Source organism: Ziziphus jujuba, chromosome 5 (assembly GCF_031755915.1).
Source record: "Ziziphus jujuba cultivar Dongzao chromosome 5, ASM3175591v1".
Taxonomy (NCBI): domain Eukaryota; kingdom Viridiplantae; phylum Streptophyta; class Magnoliopsida; order Rosales; family Rhamnaceae; genus Ziziphus; species Ziziphus jujuba.
The window spans coordinates 12,465,195-12,492,051 of NC_083383.1; the positions used below are offsets into that span (position 1 = coordinate 12,465,195).

Consider the following 26,857-nt stretch of genomic DNA (forward strand, 5'->3'; position numbering starts at 1 on the left):
TTCTTTCGAGGTAAACCATTCACTTTAGATTTTTTTTTTTTTTTTTATGGAATATTTGCTTTAGAAAGTTGGATATGAGAAAAAATATGCTGCTTCTGCCCAATATTTATTTATTTATTTATTTTCCTTTCTCATAGGAACATAATTAAGACTAAATTTTTGTTATAGTAGAAATTTATTTTATGCCCATAAGTAATTAAAAAAATTTGTTAGTATATTTATTTCTTTATAATTTACCATTCTGCATTGATTGCTTATGTGTTTTAGACAATTCTATTGAAAGGTGGATCAAATTTGCCTTCTTTTTAAACAAGAATGCTGCATGCATTTATTAACCTGTCTTTTTCTATATATATTTATATAAATAGGCGCTAATATGTGTATAAAAATAACCGATTAGGGAAATCTTAGCTAATTGTTAAGTTGGTTAACAAAAGGTTTATAGCTTTTGCTGGTTTTTCTTTCAGTTTGTGGCAAGGAATTCGAATTTCTGCATCATAAGTTATATAAATCATGATGGAGTTCTCTTTGTGTGCAACAGCCAATATTATCATGGCAATGACCTTCCTAATTCAATATCTTCCCTCATTAAGTAAGCCTTTTTCCTAGACCAAAAAATTTACACCATTTCAACAAAATATAATAAAGTTTTTTTTTTTTTTTTTCAAATTTTCATGAGCATTTTTAATCATTTAACCTTGTAAGAAAACAAATATTGCTCTTTCAAGTCCTTTTTTTAGACAAATTTACTAAGTTCGAATCTCTTATCAAAAGAAAAATAATAATAGTTATAATGTTAAACCATTCTCATTAGATCATTTCAAATCCTTTTGCACTGGGCTAGCTCTTTTTTTGTTACATTAACAGTTATATGTAGACAACAAAAAATATGTCATTATGCGATAATCATACAATTAAAACTATTGTTTTTAATAATAATAAATGACAAATGTTTGATAAAAAGCTAATCAGTATTGTTTATTATAATATGTTGAAGGTTCAACTCCAATCGGTATCGGTGTCAACTTGGGCTTAAACGGAGACAATCTTCCATCACCAGGCGATACAATAAACCTCTACAACAGATGCCAGATCAACTTCATCCGAATCTTCGAGCCGAGACACGAAATACTCGACGCCCTACGAAACAAACCAACATTTGTCTCCCTCGGCGTAAGAGACCAAGACCTTCAAACCTTGGCCTCGGACCAATCCGCAGCCAATCAATGGGTCAAAGACAACGTCGTACCGTACATCCCCGACGTCAATATCGGCTACATCACTCTCGGTAACGAAGTAATCCCCGGTCCGCAAGCTCAGTACGTAGCACAAGCCATCAACAACATCAACGCCGCGCTAACCAACGCCAGAATCTCCAAAGACATCAAGGTCACCACTGTCATTTCGTCGAACACCTTGTTCGCATCTTACCCTCCTTCGGCCGGCACTTTCAACGAAGAATCGGCTTCGGCTCTGAAAAACATTAGTACAATTTTATCCGGGCGTGGTTCGCCGATCATGGTCAATGTGTATCCTTACTTTGCCTACGTTGCGGACCCAGAGCATATTCGCTCGGATTACGCTTTGTTCACTTCGCAAGGAACCGTCGTCACTGATGGGGATTATTCGTATCAGAACCTGTTCGACGCGATTGTGGATTCGTTTTTCGCTGCATTTGAGAAGATCGGAGCTTCAGGAATAAACTTGGCTGTGGCGGAGACGGGTTGGCCGAGCGCTGGGAATGAACCATATACGAGCATAAAGAATGCCAGGACTTATAATAAGAACATGATGGATCATGTTTTGAGTGGAAAAGGAACGCCAAGGAGGCCCAATCGCACTTTCAATGCTTTTCTGTTTGAGATGTTTAATGAGGACCAAAAGCCTGCTGGTGTGGAGCAGAATTTTGGGCTTTTCAATCCAAATATGCAACCTGTTTATCCTTTATGGCCTTGCTAGATTTAACCCCAAAAAAAATTAAAATAAAAAATAAAAAACCTTCTTTTTATATATATATATATATATATATTTTTTTTTTTTTTGCAGTTTGAGTGAGAAAAATGGGGAAATAAATAATTAATGTAGTAAAAATTTTATAAGTTGAGATGTAGAGTAGTCTCTCTTCCACCTTCAACAATAAAGTTGAATTCATTTGACTTTGCTTCTCATGGGATATATGTAGCACTACATGTATGGTGGTTCTTCCTTTTTATTTATAAAATTTCATGATAGATATAAAGTCCATTGTCATGGTTTTGGTATAGTATACAATTTGGTTTTTTCTTTTATTTATTTATTCTTGTCCCTGCCCAAGCCGGCAATATTTTCAATTCAAATCTCCATATCTGTAATAAACAATAATATATATATATATATATATTTATCTTTGGTTTTTTTCATTAATTAGTGAGGTTCTGATTTTATAAATTAACAATGTTGACTTGTGTGCTATGAATGCATATCTTCTTTTGTTTTTTTTAAGTGAAAAGACTGCTTTCTAAAGCACGAATGGGGCTTTAAATGCATGTCTATCCAAATCATGTGTGAACATATATAATAATACACATAGATATCTATTGGCCTCTATTCAACAAAATATATATATATATATATATTTTTTTTTTCTTTTATGCGCATTAATTACCAGCTGTGTATAAGTGTATCAAAATTTTGGAGTTAAAAAAAAAAAATCTAAAAAGGTAGAGGGAAAAGAACATTAATTGTGAATGCATACTGCTCAATTAAATGCATCAATATTTTTCAAAACCATGGGTTTTTTTTTTTTTTGTTTTTTGTTTTTTGGGGTGAATCAAAACTATGAATTTCTAGACAGGCATGAAAATTAGCATTATTTCAAGAAAAAAGGGTATCAGAATTAGCTAGTAGGATGGAAAGGAAGTCGATGGGTATCATGGGGAAAAGGTTGGTGTCGGTAACAAACATTGTGCTACTAACACTTCAATTGCTTTTTTGCAATGCCTTTGGTAAGTTCTAAACCACGAATTCTGCTTATTTTTCAAAACCAAAAACAAAAGAAAAAAGAATATATATATATATATATATATATATTTACAGAAAATACATTTGGTTAATTATTTAATTAATTTCTTCATTTGATTGTCTAGCTAGGAGAAAGAAAATATTAAAAAGAATTTTCCTGTGCTCGACCATGTTTTTCTAACGTTGGGTAGGTAGTACACAATTTTTCTTCTTGTTTTTCCATTCGGTTACTTTGACAATAGTAGCTAAGACTTAAAAAAATGACAAAAAAGGGAAAGATTTTGGGCTTAATATTTTTTTTGCCTTTTTAATGTGCCCATTTGTGTGTGTGTGTGTGTGTGTGTGTGTGTGTGTTTTTCTTTTTCTTTTTTTTTTTTTTTATGCTTTTTGTGGAGAGTCTCTGTCCTTCAAAAATAAAAAATATTGTTGTCAAATAGCATCCCTAAAAACAAATTTTAGCCAAACACTACAAGATACTCTTATTTTTTTTTATTTTTTTTTTAGAGTTGAAGAAATTACTCAATGCATCCGTCCTATATAAGTTTTTAATAAAAAAATTATATGTTCATATAAATCCCAAAAATGAACATATTATATATATATATTAGAGGACCCTAACTGATTAGACCCCAAATTAGGAAAATGATCACCTAATGTCCGATGATATTAAAATAAATTTTAAAAAAATGAATATAATTAAATATAATCCAATCAAATATTAATATATGATATTTGATATAAATTTTGATATATTTATTTAGTATTTCTAATATTATTCTAAGATAAACTTGTTTAATTAAATTGTAAATTTTATGATTTTTTTTTCACTCTTACCTTTTATTATTATTATTATTATTATTATTATTTTATTTTTTTGGGCGTTGGGGTACTTTGTACTTCCATTCATTTAGGGATTTGATAGTTTATTATCAATGAAATGACTAAATCTTGAATATGCTGCAGGCACATATCACATTGGAGTCAATTATGGAATAAACGGAGGAAAATCTCCACCCATAGAAGATGTCATAAAACTTTACCAGAAGTGTGGGATAGAATTCATCAGAATTCAGGAACCAGACCACCAAGTACTCAAAGCCTTGAGAGGCTCAAGTCTCCAACTAAGTCTTGGTGTAAGAAACCAAGACCTGATCACCATTTCATTGAGCCAATCTGCAGCAAATCAATGGGTTCAAAATTACATCCTCCCTTACATGACTCAAGTCTCATTTGGTTGGATCACAATCGGCAACGAGGCAATCCCTGGACCATATGCCAAATATGTAGCCAGTACCATAAACAACATGCACAATGCTCTCAACTCGGTTGGCCTGGTTAGCATCAGGGTCACCACTGTGGTTCCATTAAAAGTCCTCCAGACCTTCAACCCACCCTCCACAGCCGAATTCACTCAACAATCCTTACCCTTCATGGTCGATGTTGTTGCATCTTTGTTGCGCATAGGGTCTCCCCTTATGGTCAATGTGTATCCTTACTTCGCTTATATGTCAGAACCAAAACAGTTTTCCTTCGAGTTTGCCACTTTCAATGCAAAGCAACCGCTGGTTGATGGAAAGTTTAAGTATTTCAATCTATTTGATACAATGGTGGATGGTTTTTACGCTGCACTGGAGAAGATCAATGGAGGAAATGTTGCTTTGTCTGTTTCAGAAACTGGTTGGCCTACTTGTGGGAAGAAAAATTGCACAAGCACAGAAGATGCTAGAATATACAATGCAAATCTATACCATCATGTGGTGAGCAATGGTACGCCAAGGAGGCCAGACATTCTTTTGGATACATTTTTGTTCGAAATGTTCGATGAAAAGAAACCACGAGGAAAACAGAACTTCGGACTCTTTCATCAAAACATGGTTCCTGCTTATCGACTTTTCAATACTTGCTAGCAATTTGAAGCATGAACAATCAGACACAATAATGAACGAAAAATAATAGTGAAAATTTATATTACTGTCTTTCAGAATGGATTTCATGCCACCAGTTCTTTTTATCATTTTTAAGACTCAAATATTGGTCACTCAAACATACAGAAAATTCTATAAATTGGCACAAAACTTTTTTGCCAAGGACTTTAGTCCCACACAATTCACAAAATTAGTTCCCTGGTCTAAAAACAGTGATGGCTTGGTGAAGATTATTAATAGGACATGGTACAAAATTGACACCTGGAAAGTTAATAGTACCGCATAAAAACAGTCATCATAAAGATTGAGGGAAAAAAAATAGGACCGATATCCGGGTAGTTTGCCAAGTATTAGATGGTTGATCTGATTAGTTATGTCCAACCAAGAAAAGATGAGCACCAAAAAGAGTAATACGAACTCATAATCCGCAGTTAAGAGAAGATTAAATTGTAAAGCTCAATTTCTTATATTTCCTTGCGCTTAATTAGTGCCATCATATATATAACATGAGCTGCTTTGCCCAAAACTGAGAAAATTAGCAAACACATATCAACATGAACTGAAGCTAAAATTAAAACTTTTTGATTTCTTCTTTTTTCCGTAAAATTGACCAAAAACAGCATAAGCCTTTTCTTGTAGAATCAAACCCTCCTGAAGGTTAAAAAAAGAAAAAAGATAAAAAAGGTAAAAGTAAAATGAAAAAAAAAAAAAAAGAAAAAAGAAAAAGAGAAAGAAAAGAAAGAAGAAGACCAAAATACATCAAAGGATGCAATTTCACAGCACCTTCACTGCAGACAAAATAGCCCCTATCAACTTTGAAACCTAAAAAAAAAAACCCGTTCTAGCAGATAGGATTGGGGCGCCTGTATCTTATTGCACTATTTGCAGAATGCAGAGTTCCAACCGAAAACCCACCCTCTCCTTTCATATCCAAATCATCAACTTTTCTTTCGAAACAAAAGAAAAAAAAGAAACTAACCATCTGCCTTCAAAAAATTCGGAACTTGGACCTACTCTTTTGAGAGAAAAGTAAATCAAGCATCAGATCCAGAATCGGATGAACTCAATTCAGCAGCTCCACCAAGATCAGATGCATTAGATTCAGACAGTGTTAGCATTGAAAGCTTTGGCTGCATGCCCTGGCAGTTTTTCAAGGGCCTCCTTTTAAGGTACTGCATAAGAATAATTGCAAACAAACAAATATAATATGTTAAGTACAAATGCATTTGCAAATTAAAAGAGACAAGCTCGATACTAAAAGAGCTCTTTGATTACCCACAACAAAAAAACAAAAAAAGAAAAAGGAAAACACCAGAGATATCGAAATCTAATCTTAATTTATACCACGAAAACATAAAAATGTAAAAATAGGAATGCATTTGATTAAAAAAAATAATAATAATAAAAAATAGAAAGATCGGTTGATTGTCTAAATTGCAACTTCCAAGCAAAGAAATTAACTGTAACTAGTCACTTTTTTGGATGCCATCTCAAAGTAACGAACAAAGCATGAATTATTTACCTCCTTCCAAAATGCACTGATCTCCTCTTCTGTAAGTGCTTCCTCACCACAATTTTCCTCCCATCCAAGAGATCGAAGAAATGCAACCTCTTCCTCATCAGGGTAAACAGCTTCACTCGGCCATATGTTCCTCTCCTCAGAATCAGAAAACCTCTGAACCTCTCCACAGCTACTACCATTGCCAGTCACTTCAGCACCATTTTCAATAGAATGAGGACTTGTAGGATCACTGTGCATTTCACTAGATGTTTCACCAGATTTCTCAATGGTAGGAGATGACATACTAGTGCCTGAATCTGGAAGAACATTTGAAGAGGTACTTGAGGTTTTCTTCTTAATGAGATTAAAAAAATCATTCCGACTCTGGAGCTGAGACAAGGAAGTTTTCTTTTCCAAGGTGGATCCAGATTTCAAATCCAAGGCAGCTACCTTCCGCTCCATAGAGGAAAGCTTCTGGCTGTTGGGGCTCCTCAAAGGAGCAGAAACAACTGGAGGAGCAACAGCAAGCTGAGTATTTGCTGCTCTACTGCTGGCATTATTTGTTGGACTAGTAACATCCTTCGAAGTAGGGGAAACACCATTTTCCCACACTGGTTTGAGAACAAAGAACTTCCCATGAGATGACTTAGGAGTGTCTGACTTGACACTTCCACCACGAAGGGATTGATTAGCATTGTGCAACACAGATTGCGGCTGCTGTACACTCTTAGCAGTGACATTCATCTCACCAGTTCTAGTTGCTGCTTTGGGTTTTGATTTATCTGAAGAACTTGTAACCTGAAAAATTAACACTCACTATTACCAACTATTGGACAAAAACAAATAAATGGAAACCAGGCACTATACACATAATTACTGCATCTCATCCATCCTGTATCACAGGATAAACATTTCTAAGAGCGCATATGATGATACCAGTAACAAACCATTCAACAATTACAAAACCTACGCATTTTTAGTGCTTTCTTTCTTAAAACTTATATTCTTAACAACTGACTCAGGCAAATTAAAATTAAAGCAGAAGGAAATAAAGATGATGATATTAATTATTAACATAAAAAAATTATAAAAATAAATAAATAAATAAAAACCTTCCATTCAATTCCAGTCCATGAAATGTAATGCAGACACTGGGAAAATCTCATCAGATAACTTACTACCATAGTATACAAAAATTTGCCGTTTGCTTACATTCTAAATACCAAAGTCAAGGCTTACTCCACAAACAAATACTGAGATTTGCCACTTCTGGCATAGCATAAAATTGCTTCTAGAAGTAATTTAATATCCTTTTTGGGTCAATCATCACTTGCCTATATGTGAATAAGTTAATGCACATTATCCTAACTGAAAATCTTCTATCATCACTGAAGTCTGTACCATATCCATGGATATCTAAAATTCCCAAAACCACTAATATGAACAGGTATGTCTCTTCTATCCCCAAAAAGGAGGTGGCAGGAATGAGAGAAAGTAGGCAAGAAACTCAAAAAAAATTTAAAGTAGACAACAGGGTTTTACATATAAAGGAGCTAGACCAATCTCAGCATCCACCATCCCCTTAAAAAGTATTGTTATTTAAGTGAATAGAAATACGTCCAAAAATTCCCATTGGTTGAGATATTACCCTTGATTTCCACAAGAAAACAATATCAGCACTGACTAAGCTGATATATCAAATACAGTTCACAATGACCTTTCAGCATAGTGCTCAAAAAGCAAAAGAGATTTAGGCAATAATAAATCAAAGCTTCAAAATTTAGCCACAACATGCTATTGAAACTAGGAAAACCAAGAGATGTACTGTCACTTAAATTCAGTTTACACTCTATAAGAACTTGCAACCATCAATACGACCATTGGAAAATCTTCACTCAATAATACACCATAACATAATTTTCCAATCAACAAAAGCTAATAAAAAAAACCATGTAAGTCAGACAGTCAAAACAAGTTTGTAAAGGTCCACCAAAAACACATTCAACAATTAGCATTCAAAAATTACTTCTATCTTCCTCTGAAGCAATATATACAGAAGATTTGTGTGAACAGGGTTCTTCAATGGAAAACCCTCAATACATACAGAGGAGTCGCTAATCCTCCCACTCCAAAGCAAAAGGCACCCCTGATAAGGATCTCAGTCATAGAACCAACGAGGTAATAACTCTATTTCCCTCGAGATCAGATTTATAAACAGAGCAACATACCAGGCCAATGCGTAAAAAAGCACATCTGACATGTTAAACAGATAGTTACATATATAGCAGGTATGCAAAACAATGAACAGGCTGGGAGAATAAACACAATAACACCAGAATAGCAGCAATGCTAAAAGAATAAACACAATGATTGCGTTCTCTAGCTTAAGAATTTTCAAATTTCAATGGGAACACGGGCTTCTTTATAATACTTATTGACAATATTACAGAAGCAAAGAAATAGTCTAACAGTATGCATATAAATAACCCCTCTTGTGGAATATTAGTCTCTGCAAATAGGCAAAAAAAAAAAAAAGTAGAAGTGTTAAAACAGTTAAACGTGCAAACTCAATGTTCTCCAATTCCCAAAACACCTCTGACAGTTGGACGTATAAAATATGCAAACTTTTATGTGCTGAACTCCTTACTTCAGTTTCATTTACATAGGTAAACGGAAAAAACAAATATAAGTCAAGTTAACGTAGAAACAGATCATAATGATGCAAATCTTCATCACTACACCATATTACTCTTTCATGAGTAATATCAAAAGACTAGTGGAAGGTTAACAGGACTTGCACAACCTCAACATATGGTAATCTTATATACAAATAATCCTAATATACCAGTAAAAGAAAGCAAACATAATGACACCAGTACTCAAATAGCTTAGGCATGCACCCCACATCCATATCATGCATCTGACAACACTCCAACAAAGTTTGATTTTAACAATGGTAAAAGCAACAATTTGACACAGTAATCAGTACATGTAAATAAGGTAAAAACCACAGTAATAATCCCTAATTCCATAAACCATGCATATCTTATACACATTCATATTAAGCATGAAATATAAATAGGATAAGAGAATTTAGCATATGAACTTTAAATGACTGATTATATTATAACACAAACCAGCAAAAATAAAACAAGCTCTGACAAATTGATTGAGCTCCACATACCAATGCTTTAGGCATTGAAGGTGTCACCGGTATTAACTGCCTAGATTGCTTAATAGCCAATTCCTCAAGCCTTTGTGTCTGGACAGATAACTAGAACCAAAACCAAAAAAAAAAAAAAAAAAAATGCTTTATCAGATCATTCATGGGTATACATAGTCAACTAACCTAAAAACTACATGATTCTCCTAGTTACCTGCGGAGCTGTACGAGCTCTTGATGGAGCCTGTGCCAAAGCTTCAGCCATATTAAGACCAGCTGTGGTACTAGTAGCTCCAGACCCTGAAGTAGAAGCAACAGTCTGTTGAGCAGAAAAGGACCCAGAGCTACTGCTTCCCATGACAGGCACCTCTACTAGTGCTGATGTCCATCCCTCTCCACCAATCAAAGTTGAACTACCCACAGGCAAACTCTGAACAGCAGTAGTAAAACCAGGAGATGAAACTCTTCCAATATCAGCCCCACCTTGCCTTTCTTCAGTTCCAAGGGAGGGAAAATCCTTCTCAAATACAGCCTTCTGGCTACTACTACCAATCCCAACCCCAACCCCAGGCAGCACACCATTGCCATTATTATGGTTAGTGTTGCTAGAGTTTTTCAAGTCATTTGAAATTCTACGGGGCATAGGATCAACCTGTTTCCTAGATACCATAGACTGAGAACGCCGCAAAGTGTCCTTCTCATTCCTACTAAAAATGTTTCCCAAAGGGTCAGAAGTATCACGGTCCCAATGGTCTCCAAAACTTGATCTATCTTTGTCCTTTTCACGGTCCTTATCACGATGACTTCTGTTAAAACTACTGTAAGCGTGCTTAGCAGAACCGTTACTAGAACTCCTCCGAGAATTTGATGAGGAAGACCGGTCCAAGAAAGCAGAACGAGGAGTATCAAAATCACTTACGCTCCTAGAAGTTCTATTTCTCGAGTGATTAGCCAACGAAGAAGCCTCTACATTAGAGTTCAAACACAATTATCACTCAAGAACAAAACTAACAATACCAATTAAAAGATGAACCAAGAGAAACATTAAAATAAAATGTCCATAACAGACAAATATCTATATATATATATATATAATATGTACAAAGAATAATGTTGATATATGTTAATTTTGGGAAGTTAAAAGTACCTGACTGAGAAGAAGATGATGCGAAATGGTGGGCTGAATTGCCACCCCCAGTTACACTTCCAGCACTTCTCAACCATTGTGGAACTAACGTGGGTTCACTTCTTTCCATAAGGAGCACTGAACATGATCAGTTGTTACAAGAGTATCACTTCTCACCTTCCACAATCCTCCACCCTTTTCCCAAAATGTTATACTTCGACAAAGAATTACTGAGTTACAATTCTAACCTGTGTTCGTTTCCCTAAATAATGAATCTTACTTCACAATAAACTCCAATTAGCAACTGACTGTTCCAAATGTAAAATGATATATTAAGAACTTAACTCGGTCCGTCTATGAATAATATCCCCTAAAAAATTGATTGAAATAGGAAATGCTCACACGGTTGCGAACCCAGCATATGAAATTTGTTGTCCTTTAATGCAGAATCCCAAAATTCTGTTCTTGACAAAAGCTTTTTCCCACCTAAAAAACCAACTTGTTCACAAGCAGCTACAAAAAAACAGGCCAATACTTTTTCTTAACCAAAATGGGCTTCTTCTGTATATATGGGAACTAGGGTTTACAATAAACGAAGTAAATTTTCACACGGGCGTGAACCCAGAGGGAGAAAAACAAAGCCAATGGCAAGAACAATATGCGCAAACCTCAACAATTACCAAAATGGTATTGGAAAAGAGAGAGAAAAAAGGAAAAAAAAAAAAATCCACTACGCCTCCATCTTCAATTTAAAAAAGATGGAATTGCAGAAGATAATAACACGCTCAGAGGACCCTCATCTCCACAATTACACGGCCAGACACGTCAAACAAAACAAGAGTGTAACTACGGGAACAATGAAAGACAACCCAGGAAGATTCTTGAACAAAAATCCACACCCATCAATCAGTTCAAATCAGATAAAAACCCTAGACGAGCAATAGAAAAAATCAGAGTGTGAAGTCGAAAATGCGCAGAAATAGAAACCCTATAACATATATCTATGCGCCTATATAAACTTCCCAACACCTAGGGTTTGAGCAAAGCCAAAAAAAAAAAAAAAAAATTATTTAAAACAAAAAAAAAAAAATTAGGGGTACAAATTCTCAGAGCGCGACAAAGGGCGGCACCACAAAGAGAGCGACAGAGAGACAAAGAGAACTAACCCTACCCGCTGCGATTGACGATTACGCCAAAACATAACCGTTTTAATAACCGCCCCAGTATATTCTCTCAATCAGAAAAACAATGCGTACGTTTCAGAAAAATTAGAGAGTTTCAGACTTTGCCCCAAAAAAAAAAAATTAAACAAAAAAAAAAAAGAGAGAGATAAAGCGGCACACACAGCGAAAGAGAAAGACTCAGAGAGCGAAAGAGAAAATTTTGGGAACGAGAAAATGGGGTTGGGAGTCTGAGAAAAATAGCGAAATACCGAATAGGGTTTTGTTTTGTGCTATTAGGGAGCGAGCGAACGAACGAGAGCGCGCGAGAGAGAGAGAGAGAGAGAGAGAGAGAGGTGGGGTGTGTGTATAATTTCTGTTGGTTTTGGATACTGGGAATGAAACGTATGAAGAACAGCCTCTTCTTCTTAGGGAAATCAAATAGTCATTTTTTTTTTTATATAATAATATTTTTCTTTTTTTCTACTTCAACTTCTTCGCCTCTCTCCCAAAATAAATAAAGAAATAATATCCCTATTTCAAGATTTTCATACCCAAATTACTTGGACTTTGCCGAAAAACCTAATTTATATATATCATTTTATATGGTCTCTGTTATATTTTATTTTTGTTTTCTAATTTTCTAGGCGGACCTCTATGCGTGTGTTAGTGTTGTACAAGTTGTGATGCACGGTTGCATTACAATACCATGTCGTTGTCTAATCTTGCAAATCCAATATAAATTTAGCCTTTGGTTGTGTTTTAGATTTTGTTTATCTAATTTTACTTCCTCTCCAAGTAACTACCTAAGAATTACTAGTCAAAACAACAACAAAAACAAAAACAAAAACAAAAAAAAAAAAAACTACTTAAGAATTAAAAATCCCACACTGTTGCAAAAAAAAATATAAAAAGAATTTCACATTTTCATATGCCTTTTTGGCTTCATTCTGTTGGGTTTTAAATTTTTAATAACGAAATTTATTTTTAAAAACATAACACATATTTATTTATTTTGGTTATAAATGTTTTATGTGGTTCTATTAAGCTATCCTATGTGTTCCTAATTAAAATACTTAAATAAATAAATAAAACTCTCCCGTTTGTTTTTAGAAAAATAAGTGTGACATTTCTTATGTGTTTTGTTAGCCTCATTAATTTATTTAGCCATTATCTACCATAGTCTCTCTTAATATTTAGTTATTTTATTCTTTTCTGGAAAATAAGTTGTAATGGGCTTTTTAAAAAATATATATATAGCTCATAACTATATATATATAATATTCTTTAAAAAGCCTAAATATATAAAACCCATCATAGAAAAAAAATATAAAATAAATAAATATATACATATAATTTATCTCTCTGTACAAGGTATGTCCATGATATAATTTTATAAAATTGACTTTTTTTCCTATAAGTAATTTAAGGTTGCCCAGTGGCACTGTGGCAGCGGTAGACCCAGTGGAGTAACTTTCTTTCCTAATTTCATGTTTTATTTTATTTTTATTTTTTTCTGTTGTTGTTGTTGATGAATGGCCTAAGGTCGTCGTTTAGAATATATATTATTCTGACCTAAATAAAATAAAAATAATACAAAATTTGTATTCCTATAGAAAAATAACAATAACAATAACTTTCTTTATAATTTCAAATTTTCTGGGTGAATTTTAATATATATTTTTTTGATAGTTAATCAGAATTTCAATATTTTTTAACATACCATTCCATCAAATATTCCAAAATTGTCACACGCTTGTTTTATTAGTGCTGCCATTTAATTCAAAATTCATGTATTACTCAATAAATATCAAAATTTAAAATACTATTAATATCGTATTTTTCCTTTTGATAGAACATGCAATAGCTTTTTATATTTTCAACGGATTTTGATTTTCATTTATCTTTAAAGTTCAGATAATAAATATTAAAACATCAGGTTCCTTTTTTTTTTTGGTTTAAATATTACTTCTTATTTTAACTACCAATTGGGCTTATTAACTGTAATTTATGATAATACTATAATTAAAAAAAAAAAAAAAAGAAGAAGAAGAAGAAGAAGTTAAATAAAACAGCAAAAAAATCTTTATTATTTCAAAAAGAATACAACAAACTAGAGAAGGGTCCCAAAACCACCCAAAATAAAAAACAGAGCAGGGTCTACCTCATAGACCAATAAATCAATATAGATAGCTAGATAACAACTAAAATATGGTGGTTATCCTAACCATGCTAGGGAGTCAATCAGATAATATTATAACATGGTTTTATTTTTTTAGTGATTTGTCCTCTTCATTTTGGTTTTTTATATTTTATGCTTTATTTACGAGTCCAATACTTTCTATTTACTTATAGTTAGTTAACAATTTAATTATTTTATTGTATTAAGCTATATTTGTATATTTTGCATCTAAAAGCATAAATATACACTTGGTTATGTCCCAGTATGTTTTTTTCTTATGCTCTAATCTCTACTTTTCTACCCTTGAAATTTAAAATAAAATAAAAAAATTACTTCTCTCAATCCCAAGTCCTTGACATTAACATTTATCAACCAAAAAAAAAAAAAAAAGTCCTTTACATTAACACTCATCAAGGAAAATAAAAATAAAAATTACCAAATAAATAAAAAAACACAACCAGCCTATCTTATATGAGATGCACAAATCGAAGTTTTCTTATTTACCATCTTCCTTCACGTCTTCTATATCGTACTTCATCTCCATCATATTCATCTGTTTTCTAGTTCACCTTTTTATCAACCACTCATCATATTATTTCATCCATAATCTTGTAGAATTATAGAGATCAATTTTTCCATGAGATACATGTTTGAATCTGGGTAATAGATAACTACAACCGACTCAGTTCTTCGTCGAATTTGAGCTTTATTTTTAGGCTTTACTGGATTTGCATTTTTGAACGCATTTGCTTTCTTTTTTCTTTTTTTTCTTAATATGGATTGATTGGAGATTTAGTTCAAATGTATTTTATTTTTTTGCTTGCTAAATTTTTGATTGAATTTATATGGATATTAAAATTGAAAAGGTGTTAACATATGGTTATATACCTCATGATTAGGTGCATTGAATTTTTTAATGTTAATTTCTTCTCGTGTTAGAGAAGTGAAAAGGTGGTTAGGGAAGAGAGAAATAGGTCCCTCTTTTTCATAGTTTTTCAAATTTTTGGAATAGAAGAGAAAGACCAGTCAGAGATTGTTATTTTTCCTTTTTGCCATTCGTATTCCCAAGCCGGAAGGCGGCATTCATTTTTATATTTCACATGCTTATTTATTCATCGCATATAAAATGACAAAAAAGCCTCAAAAAATATTTCACATACAAAACATCTGAAGTTAAAAGCCAGTAGACTCGTACAAAAGGACTAACGGTACCACTAAAATCAAAGGGATTAATTTGCCAAAAAAAGTTTAAGGACCAATTTGTTTAAAAGAATATAGTCTAGGAATATATGATGTCAATATCCCTTTTATTTTATTTGTTGGTCATCAAAATGGAGCTTTTGTTGGTGAGACCAACATATATTTTTTTTAAATAAAAGTCGTTGATATTGTGGTATTAATAGAAAATATTTTAAAAAGTTTTCATAATTTTGAAATAATAATATACCGGGAAGCCAAAAAAAAAAAAAAAAAAAAGATAACTCAAAATTAACATAAACTTAGATAAATTATTATATTACAAATATTTGCTTAAATAAAGTTTTATTTTTATTTTGGTTTTAAAATAAATTAAATTTATGAGTTTCTAATAAATATTTTTTTTGGGCATAAATAATAAAGAAAAAACACTTTGTTATAACCAAATAATTATATTTTTATTCAAGTGAATTTAGTAATAGTTCACCTTGTTGAACACTTTTAAAAACTTACAATACTGATTTAAGATACTAAGAATTATAATATAATATTTATATATACACATAAAATTAAACTTAAAAAAATCAATATAGATGAAAATATAACGGATTAAAAATATCGAAATATCCATGAAAATATCAAAAATTATTAAATATCAATAAAAATTTATAAAAATGATGAAAATTGATGAAAATTTATTTTTAAAAAATATAATTTTTTATTGAAAATTGAGGTTTAGCATATACAATCAAGTAATTATCAATTTGACTATAAAAATTGCAAAAATATTGAATGGATTTTATATATTTCTTAGTAATAATGTATATTAAATGTTAACAGTTATAAGTATATTTTTATATATAAAAAATAAATATTATATTTTTATAAATAAAAAATATAAAAAAAATAAATATTTGATAAAAATATTTATTAATTAAGATATATAAAATAATTGTTGCAAATGTATTATATGTTATAAAATGTCATTTCAATACCACATAAAATTTTTAGATGGTTTTAAATTATTTGTCTTTTTTTTAATCATTATTTTTAAATATGAAATAATGAAAAATAATTATTAAAAGATGTGGTTTTTTTTTTTATAATTTTACATGTCTTGTTAATATACCAACCATATGAATTCAATATTAAAAGCGATTATCTTTGTTGATAATTATCCTATGATATTGTGTATGATGATTGAGTTTAAAATGGTAGTACCTATGAGTTACTATACAACGACATTTCCATAACTATTTCATCAATTTATTTTGCTGCTTTTGCAATGAATATGATCCTTATATATCTTTATATTATTTATCTATCATATATATATATAATGCAATATTTATTATTATTTTTACATGTATATTCATATTTTTATCCATATTATAATTTATATCTACTTTAAAATATTTATAGAAATATTAAATTTATTATGGTAAAAAATAATGGATAGGTCGACAATTAAATATCAATGATATTTATTTATTTTTTAATGAAAAAATTTTAACATTTTTAATTTCAACTGAAATTTTAAAAATTTTAATGGAAATTATAGATTTTTTTATAAAATTATGAATGAATTAATGTAAATATTTGACAAAAATTTTGATAACAGTTTTGATAGACATTTGAAGATTTACCCTTTTACATTTTGAATTAAAACATTTTTTCCGCTCTTTAAAAATATAAAATTTCGACCAAATTTTTACAAAATTTTGATTTTTGAAATATTGCACAGAATTACATTGGAAGTCTCAAATTGAAACTGCCCACACTCCACCTTTAGCAATTCATGCAATCTTTTTATTTCTTGCGTAAAACAATTGATATTATATAATTTTTTAAGAGGACGATGATAATTAATTATTAAAAAATGAAGTTAAGGTATGTAAAAATAAAAATAAAATAAAAAAACAAAAACGATTTTACCAAATGATTAATATCACGAATTAATAAAATTATAATGTTTGATTTGGTAATAAAAAATTTGTGGCCATTAATTCTAACAACAAATAGATAAATAAATACACAAAAAAAATAATATTGTAAAAAAATAAAATGTTATGGTCATCAACTAAAGATATTAATTTTTCTTTTTCCTTTTTTTTTTTTTTTTTAAAGGAGGTATGGGCGTTTGGTCAAACTAATTTTATCATTATCAAATAATTTTGGACATATTTGAGAAGATTTGAGGATCATGTTCAAGGTTATATTTTTCAAAAAATATTAATCTTTAATCATGGGATTAAAAAATGAAATTCCTAAAACACCCTTAATTGATCGTTAAAATTTCGCCTATACCTACCATGTGTCCTATGAAACACTCATATCCGAATTGAAAATCTCTTATTAAAAGAAAATAAAAAAAATAAAAAACACATACGAATCAACACCTTTAAATTTATAGATATAGTTTCTTTGTTTAGATAAATATTTTTTTATTTGAAAAAGTAAAAATAGGGTAGTTTATATATTTTAAAATACTAAACAGATTATTATTTTTATTTATTTTTTAATAAAGTTATTTTTCTAAAATATGGTTTTATATGTAACTTTGTCTTCTTTTTTTTTTGGCTCAAAGGTTTTATATGTAACTTATGATACATCAAACACTCCCTTATTATTTTAAAATAAATTTAGTTATAAATTTAATATAATTATTGATCATTTGAATATATATTAACGATATATTTGAATTCAATTGTAGTACCAAAAATATCTCAACTTAACTTTATATTTATTTTTTTAATGAAAAATAAACATATATATATATAATGTTTATTTTAGTAAGGTCTAGCTATTTGTCACCTATTGTTATTGTCACTATTGAAATTGACATGACTATTACTTATTGATTGCATGCAATTATATACGGATTATTTGTTCTAAATTCTAATTTTAAAAAGTGACCTTTTGAAAAACCATTTAAATTGTCAAATAAAATAAATATAGATGATTATGGATGGTGATAAATTAAAAATTCTAACAATTTAACTATCTATATTACCAAATACTTAGCTATGATTTAGTATCTTTTAATAGTTTTATTAACATAATTAACCAAAGACTAAACTCATTTTTATCATAGCTATTTTTGTTAGAAATTTTTATGGATCTAAATATACATAATAAATTCCATAAATCATAAATTACTAACCTCCAAACGCAGCCATTGATAAATTAGATCTTTAATCCTACAAAATAGAAACAACGTAAAGTAGTGCCTATGGACACACTACTCTCAAACCACTCTCAGATTTCTGAAAACCCTAATCTCCAAATACTGTATGGTATATGTCATGTTTGCTTGCCCTAGACCCTTTAAATAGTCTCTGCAAGTTAGACTTATCCATTAATTTTGACACACATAAAATAATAATAATTTGATAATATAATTATACTAGGAAAAATATGGATAAGTCAATGGGCTTATAAAGAGAGTTGGTCCTCCAGTCCAATGGGCCAACTGGAGTCTTATAGAGAGTGTGTGACTAAGGGCCCTACTACAAAATAATAAAATAAGTCAGTCCCATTAATGGCATAAATAGGCCCTGTAAGTGAGTAATTGATTATGCCAAGTCCACAAATATTAATTTAATTCAACATTCTCCCACTTGGACTGCATAATCATCATCATATAAAATCCAAACTCACTTCCTATAGAATCTCCCGAACCATAATGCCATTTCATCCAAATATATAGTATACCTACAGGGCACAACAATATACTAGACTAGGCAGTAGAGATTCTCTCAGTAAATCTCCCAAAACATTATACCATTTCAACCGAGTACTTTGCATGCCATAAACTCAGCCTAGGTAGTAAAGATTTACCTAACCATGTGCAATCCCCCAACACACAAAACCATTTCATTCAAGCACATTGCGTATCGACAGGATACAATAATATACCCAAACTAGGTAGTAGGGATTCACCATGGCACCTATGGATCAACATACACATATACATAGACTAATAGTCTCAACAGGCCTGTAAATATAAGGAGCAATAATATGTGTAATAAATCATCTCATAAATAAATAATGATCTACATACATCAACGTATTAAAATATTCAAAGAAATAAATAATACTCAACATGGATATTACTACAGAAAACATAACAAACTCCCACTGACCCACAGCAGTCTCAACTGCCTAACAATCCCATACGGGACACATGCTCCTCAAATATGCCTACCGGTAAAGCCTTGGTCAGTGGATCTGCCACCATGCTATAAGTCGGCGTGTGAACAACAGTGATGAGGCCCTCTTCAACTTTCTCCTTTACCACAAAATATTTCACATCAATGTACTTCGCACCAGGAGTACCTTTTAAATTATTGGAGAAAGACACCGCTGCAGTATTATCACAATACATCATAATAGGCCTCTCAATGGAGTCAACTACTCCTAAATTACGGATAAAATTCCGTAGCCAAACTGCATGACGGGTAACCTCATAACACGCCACATATTCTGCCTCCATAGTCGAGGATGCTGTCACTGACTGCTTGGCACTCCGCCAAGACACAGCACCTCCTGCAATGATAAATATATAACCAGTGGTAGATTTTTTATCATCCACACAACCTTTATAGTCTGCATCACTATAACCCCAAGAGAGTTGGTGCGACGATATGTCAACATATGATCTTTAGTACCCTGAAGATACCTAAAGACCTTCTTAACTGCTTGGTAATGAATAGGACCAGGATTGCTCATAAATCTACCAAGCACACCCACAGCAAAAGCTATATCAGGCAGTGTACATACTTGAGCATACATCAAACTACCTACTGCTGAAGAATAGCGAACATTCTTCATTGCCATCCTTTCTCTATCATTCTTGGGACACTGATCTTTAGAAAACTTTTCACCTTTCGTAACCGGTACACTTCAAGGAGAACAATTATGCATATCAAATCTCTTAAGAATTCTATCAATATAAGTTCTTTGAGACAATTGCATTACATAATTAGTCATATCTCGAACAATCTTGATGCCCAAAACAAAAGAAGCCTCACCAAGATCTTTTATATCAAAATGGTTGCACAACATCTGCTTTGTCTCAGCTAATAGGTCAGTGTCATTAGTAGCCAAAAGTATGTCATCAACATACAACACCACAAATATAAAACTGCTCCCACTGACCTTCATATATATGCATCTATCAACAACATTCTCCTTAAAGCCATTTTGGGTGACAACCTCATCAAACTTAAGATACCATTGTCTTGAAGCTTGCTTAAGACCATAAATACATTTCTTAAGCTTACAAACCAAATTACCATTCCCCGTTTGTTGGAAACAAACTGGTTGAACCATATATACATCCTTATATAAATCACCATTCAGAAAAGCAGTTCTGACATCCATCTGATGCAACTCCAGATCATAATGCGCCACAATCGCCATAATTATTCTAAAAGAATCCTTTGTGGATACAGGAGAGAAAGTCTCTGTATAATCAATTCCTTCCTTCTGGCTAAACCTTTTAGCTACAAGTCTAGCCTTATACCTCTCCACTTGACCATTGGAGTCCTTTTTAGTCTTAAAGACCCATTTGCACCCAATAGGCTTGCTACCCTCTGGTAACTCAACCAAATCCCAAACTCCATTTGATGCCATGGATTTCATTGCATCTTCCATTGCATCCAACCAAAAATTTGAATTTGAACTGCTTATGGCTTCCTCATAAGTGACTGGATCTGAATCATCACTTATGTCAAACTCATGCTCCTGCAAGTAAACCTCATAGTCATCAGGAATAGCTGATCTCTTAGTCCTTTGTGACCTCCTCAAAGGTACATCAGCATCTGCAATAGCTGGAATATCCTGCTCTTCAACAATGAGTTCATTCTGACTAACTACTTGTTCATCAACTACTGGATTAACAATATCTCTATCAGGAACAACTATACTGGGAATGAAAACACTTTCTTCTCTAAATTGAGATTCCTTTGGACCATTACTATCACCAAACCCAAAATCATCTTCAAAATAAATGGTCATGTCTGATTCCACGATCCTGGTGGTGTGAGAAGGACAAAAGAATCTTAAACCTCTAGATCCTATACAATAGCCAACAAAATATACACTAATGGTTTTAGGATCCAACTTCTTAATTTGAGGATTATAAATCCTTACTTCAGCTTTGCAACCCCATATTTGAAAATAATGCAAATTAGGCTTTCTCCCTGACCACAACTCAAAAGGTGTCTTAGGAATGGACTTACTTGGAACTTGATTCAAAATATAAGCCGTCGTCCTTAAAGCCTCTCCCCACAAATAATCTGGCAACCTAGAATTTGCCAACATAGACCGCACCATATCCAACAAAGTTCTATTCCTTCTCTCAGCTATGCCATTTTGCTGAGGTGTACCAGGCATCGTATATTGCGCATCAATGCCACACTCACGCAAATAAATAGCAAAAGGCCATGGGTTCCTTCCAGTCTCATCATATCTACCATAAAACTTACCACCTCTATCAGACCTTACAGCTTTTATTTTCTTATTCTTTTGAAGCTCCATCTTTACCGTAAACTCTTTAAAGGCAACTAAAGAATCTGACTTCTCACGGATAAGCTCAACATGTCCATAACGAGAGTAATCGTCAATGAAGGTAATAAAATATCTATAACCACCTAAAGAAGTTGGTGTAAAAGGTCCACATATGTCAATGTGGATTAACTCCAAAACATCTCCACACCTAGCTAACTTATCCTTTCTTACCTTGGCAGTTAACTTCCCTTTCACACATTCAACACAAGTCAACAGATCAGATAAATCAAGATTAAGAAGTATCCCATCCTTCACTAACCTTTCCATTCTATGCCTAGAAATATGTCACAAACGTTTATACCATAACATTGAGGAATTGTCATTAACTCTTGGGCGTTTGGAAGCAACAATAGAATTAACAGAGAAATTGAGACCATTATTAAATAAATCAAGCTTATATAAATTGCCACATAAAGTTCCAAAACCAATAACTTTACCATCCTTAAATAATTCAACTTTGTTATTTCCAAACAAAAAACTATAATCTTGACTATCCAAAACAGAAATAGATAACAAGTTTCTTTTTATTGAAGGTACATAAGAAACTTCTTGCAACTCCAAAACATATCCAGTGGCAAGCTTCAACTTGATTGTTCCCACAATATCCACCTTCACTCTTGAGTTATCTCCCATATAAACATGCTGCTCAAGATTGGTTGGGCCCCTTCGGCTTATCATCCCCTGCAATGAATTAGTAACATGAATTGTAGCTCCAGTATCTAACCACCAAGAATTCATAGGCACATCGATAATATTGGTCTCAATCATTAAAATATTACCTTTCTTCTCTTGCTTTCCCTTTAAGGTCTAACAGTCTATCTTCTTGTGCCCAACTTTATTGCAGTATCCACACCTTCCATTAAAGTACTCTTTCCTTTCTCTAATCTGAAAACCACCATCCCTCGGCCCTTTAGGCTTCATACCATAAAACTTCTTCCTATTGGGGTTAAACCCTGCCCAGGCTTGAAACCTTGTCCTGACTTGAATCCTTGTCCCTTCTTTTGGAAAAACTTCTTGGACTTATCTACCTGATGTGAAACCATAGCAACAGACCTAGACTTACTTAATTTAATATCATCCTCTTCCTTGACAAGGATAGTAGTCAATTCCTCCAAACTACAACCTTCTTTCTTAGTATTCAAACTCGACCTTATATTATCAAACTGTGATGGAAGACTCCTCATTATAGAATAGGTCAAGAACTCCTCTCCAATGTCCATCTTAAGATCCTTCAGCTTATTATAATAGGAAGAAAGTAGCATAATATGGTCCCTTACTCCTTTAATACCATCATACTTGGTATTATTCAATAGGTCCAAATAATGATGCTTCTCATTCATATCAAACTTGATAAACTTCTTTCCCATCTCTTCAAGAAGTCCATTTGCAGTATCCACTTTAGGAATACTAGCATATATGGCCTCATCCATGTAATTCTCCATCATCATCATACAGCACTTATTAGAGTGTTTCCAATCCTCATAAAGTTTCTTAGCTGCTGCAGTACTCTCATCAGTCGGTATCTCTGGTGGATCTATCTCCAAAGCCAAATCCAATTTCATGAAAGTCAAATTCATAACTAAGGTTTTCTTCCATTTCTGATAATTTATCCCATCCAATTTCATCATGGCAGTCATGGGCAGAAGGTTTGGGGTGCTACTAGCTGTAAAAATAGTAAACAACAAAACATTCAAAAAATTTAAGACAATTCAATTACTATTTTCCAGCCCCTTAACACAAAAACACAAACATAAATATCGCTTAGGGTCTTTATAGCACTAAAGATACCCTTACGCGGGCCAGGGACAGTCAACCAAATAACCACAATCAAATGCATTGAACTGAATCACCGACAGGGCAACTCAGAACCTGCAATACATGGCATTTAATTAACTTCCACTGCCATTCCAGGCGTCATACAAAGCAACTAGAACTACCGACAGGGTAGCTTAATTACCCGTATAGACCCTGGTTAATAAGTGGGAGAAAAATAACATATTGGCAATTTCATGAAATAGGCAAATATAAAACATCCCATCCACTATGCCAATATACATTACATTCGTACACATAATGCAGATAAAATAAGTCTCACGACAGGTGAGTACCTAAAATCCCACACTACTATATTAACTAGGCACAAAGCCTCTTTGGGTAAGCTCACACAATCTAATTTTCCAATCACAAATATTTAATTTAATTTAATAAAATTGAAATGTGATAATTAAACAAATAAACAAACAATAAATAAATAAATTGAACAATTAAATCACTAAATTAATTAATAAATAAACAACAAATAAATCAATAAAAAAAATAAGGTTTTTTTTTTTTTGGGCCTGCTGACGTCAGCAGTCACCCAAACGGCACGTCGTTCGCACCTTCTTCTTCACCCAACCGGGTCACGGGTGACCCGGTTCCAGTCCAAACGGGTCACGCGACACGCTAGTCTTACCCAGCCATATCTCACCGTTCCGGCCACCGTTTCCGACGATACCGGCGGCGTTAGTTTCGTCTTCCCTTGGGCAACGTTTCCCACAAATCAATTTGATTCAAAATAAACATCCAAGCAAGGTTTATATTCGGCCAAAATACAAACAAACACCCATGGAAACACAAGAAATTCCAGAAAATTTTAGGCAAAATTGGTGCCGTTTGTTTTGTGTTTTCTTGGGAAACTTTTTCCCCAAATCAATTTGGTCCAAAACCCAGAAAATTATAACACCCAAGCATGTGAAATTGGGTCGCCGAAAACCCAGATTTTTTTTTTTTTTTTTAAGAACAAACAATAATCAACCATGAGTATATATATATACGTAAATATGTTTAATAGAATACATAATTTTGAATCTCAAAATTTACATATGTATACAAATCAAGAAAAGAAAAGAAAAGAAAAATTAATGTAAAGCAACGTATATATATATATATATATATATCTAGAACACACTGATAATCAATCATGAATGGCCAAAACACAGATCAATATTCACATACGAACTGTGATAAATTACAAGGAAATTTACTATGCATATTAACCCCTACTCTGATACCAATTGTTAGAAATTTTTATGGATCTAAATATACATAATAAATTGCATAAATCATAAATTATTAACCTCCAAACGCAGCCATTGATAAATTAGATCTTTAATCCTACAAAATAGAAACAACGTAAAGTAGTGCCTATGGACACACTACTCTCAAACCACTCTCAGATTTCTGAAAACCCTAATCTCCAAATACTGTATGGTATATGTCATGTTTGCTTGCCCTAGACCCTTTAAATAGTCTCTGCAAGTTAGACTTATCCATTAATTTTGACACATATAAAATAATAATAATTTGATAATATAATTATACTAGGAAAAATATGGATAAGTCAATGGGCTTATAAAGAGAGTTGGTCCTCCAGTCCAATGGGCCAACTGGAGTCTTATAGAGAGTGTGTGACCAAGGGCCCTACTACAAAATAATAAAATAAGTCAGTCCTATTAATGGCATAAATAGACCCTGTAAGTGAGTAATTAATTATGCTAAGTTCACAAATATTAATTTAATTCAATAATTTTTATATTTATATATATATATATATATATATAGAGCGAGAGAGAGAGAGAATGGTGAAAATTGGCTTTTTAGAAACTATGTAAATACTAAACTAGTTCTAAATCAATTTCACTAGATTTTTGTTTTGATTAGAGGGATGTGGGATTCTAGTTCTATATAATTCAATAAGGGAAAATGGATGTTGCCATTAGATCGTCCTAATCCTTTGTTTGGAAGAAAAAATGAAAAATAATAAGGATGAAAAATGAAAAAGATAGAAAACTGAAGTGTAAATTTTATATTTTTTCCTGATATTTGATATGATATAAAGGATGGAAAATTTCTTTGATATAAAAGTGAAAAATGGAAGGAAAAAAAATTATGTGAGTTTAGCTATTTTATATTCAATGAATATTTTTTCTTCTTATAACATTTTCATATGTGAAGGAATTATTTTGGATGGAAAATCTATTCCTTAATATTTTTTTTTTTTTTTTGTGTTTTTTTGCTGTCCTTTAGCCCCCACCCAATCATTCAAACCCACGCTTTATTAATATGGACAGTGGGGCTCTACTAACGGAACTAGGCCTCTTTGTCCTAATTTTTTACCCATCATATTTTTATTCCTAACCAAATAACCAAGCTTTTTTCCCACATATTTTTTCACGGTTCTTTTTCTTTTTTATTTTTTCACTTTTCCCCGTGACAAACAAAGTTTAAATTCTAATTAGGACTGGTTTAAAGCATCGGCCACTAAAGGCTATGCCCAGGGCATATACTAAGAGGGGCCAAAAAAAAAATTTCTACACTGAAATTTAAATAAAAAACTCAAATTTAATATTAAAAATTTAATTAATAATATTTAATAAAAAGCCTCGGAATAATTTTTGCATAGGGCCTCGTTCTAATAACAAATTTTTAAAATGGGACAATTTGATACTATAGGGCAAAATTGTTTCTTACAAAGTTTAGAGAGCAAAATTGAAATACAAGTGAAAATTGGATTGAGTATTTTGTAATTTTACTTCTAAATTTATTTTTTTAATTCGTGGCCAACAAGTTCTATAATTTTGATTATTAGGTGGTAGCATAAACTTTATATAACTTTAGTTTATTTTTTTTATATCTAGTTAAATTTATTCATTCCAAAATTTACTTGTGTATATTTAAATTGCATTTCATAAAATTCAGGAAAAAAAAATACATTTGGTATGATGGTATTTTTATTTTATTTTATTATCTTTTTGGTTGTTGTTGTTTTTGTTTGATAACCTGTGACCGGTGATCATAACTCACCCACTTTACCACATGAACAAGAAGGTATGATGGTCCCTCAAACGCTATTATTTTTCAAACGTGCTCATAAAAAAAATAATAATAATAAAAAAGAACATTATAAATGTGGCATAAACAAAATCAAATATTAATCGCTGTTATCGCTTCACACGGTGTTGGGGTTCGTGAACCGGTAACAACCGCCC

General features: G+C 32.1%; 3 protein-coding genes across 4 annotated transcripts; 2 read left to right on the top strand and 1 right to left on the bottom strand.

Annotated features, from left to right (window-relative positions):
* Positions 1 to 423: 423 nt before the first annotated feature.
* On the top strand, positions 424 to 2,288 carry LOC112489356 (glucan endo-1,3-beta-glucosidase). The gene is made up of 2 exons (XM_025067746.3): positions 424 to 592; positions 998 to 2,288. The coding sequence occupies exons 1-2, from the start codon at positions 514 to 516 to the stop codon at positions 1,957 to 1,959; spliced, it is 1,041 nt and encodes a 346-aa protein (XP_024923514.3). The 5' UTR covers positions 424 to 513; the 3' UTR covers positions 1,960 to 2,288.
* Positions 2,289 to 2,763: 475 nt separating this feature from the next.
* LOC107435003 (glucan endo-1,3-beta-glucosidase) lies at positions 2,764 to 5,680 on the top strand. Its single transcript, XM_048475721.2, has 2 exons — positions 2,764 to 2,984; positions 3,964 to 5,680. The coding sequence occupies exons 1-2, from the start codon at positions 2,888 to 2,890 to the stop codon at positions 4,905 to 4,907; spliced, it is 1,041 nt and encodes a 346-aa protein (XP_048331678.1). The 5' UTR covers positions 2,764 to 2,887; the 3' UTR covers positions 4,908 to 5,680.
* Positions 5,481 to 12,419, bottom strand: LOC107420995 (uncharacterized). 2 transcript variants are annotated; one of them, XM_025074812.3, is made up of 6 exons: positions 11,118 to 12,419; positions 10,737 to 11,023; positions 9,804 to 10,555; positions 9,611 to 9,700; positions 6,448 to 7,224; positions 5,481 to 6,097 (listed from the first exon to the last, which is right to left on the bottom strand). In XM_025074812.3, the coding sequence occupies exons 2-6, from the start codon at positions 10,843 to 10,845 to the stop codon at positions 5,960 to 5,962; spliced, it is 1,866 nt and encodes a 621-aa protein (XP_024930580.2). In that variant the 5' UTR covers positions 10,846 to 11,023; positions 11,118 to 12,419; the 3' UTR covers positions 5,481 to 5,959. The 2 variants fall into 2 exon arrangements, with proteins under 2 accessions (XP_024930580.2, XP_060673381.1); XM_060817398.1 differs by having other exon boundaries at positions 10,737 to 12,419.
* Between the last annotated feature and the right edge of the window lie 14,438 nt (positions 12,420 to 26,857).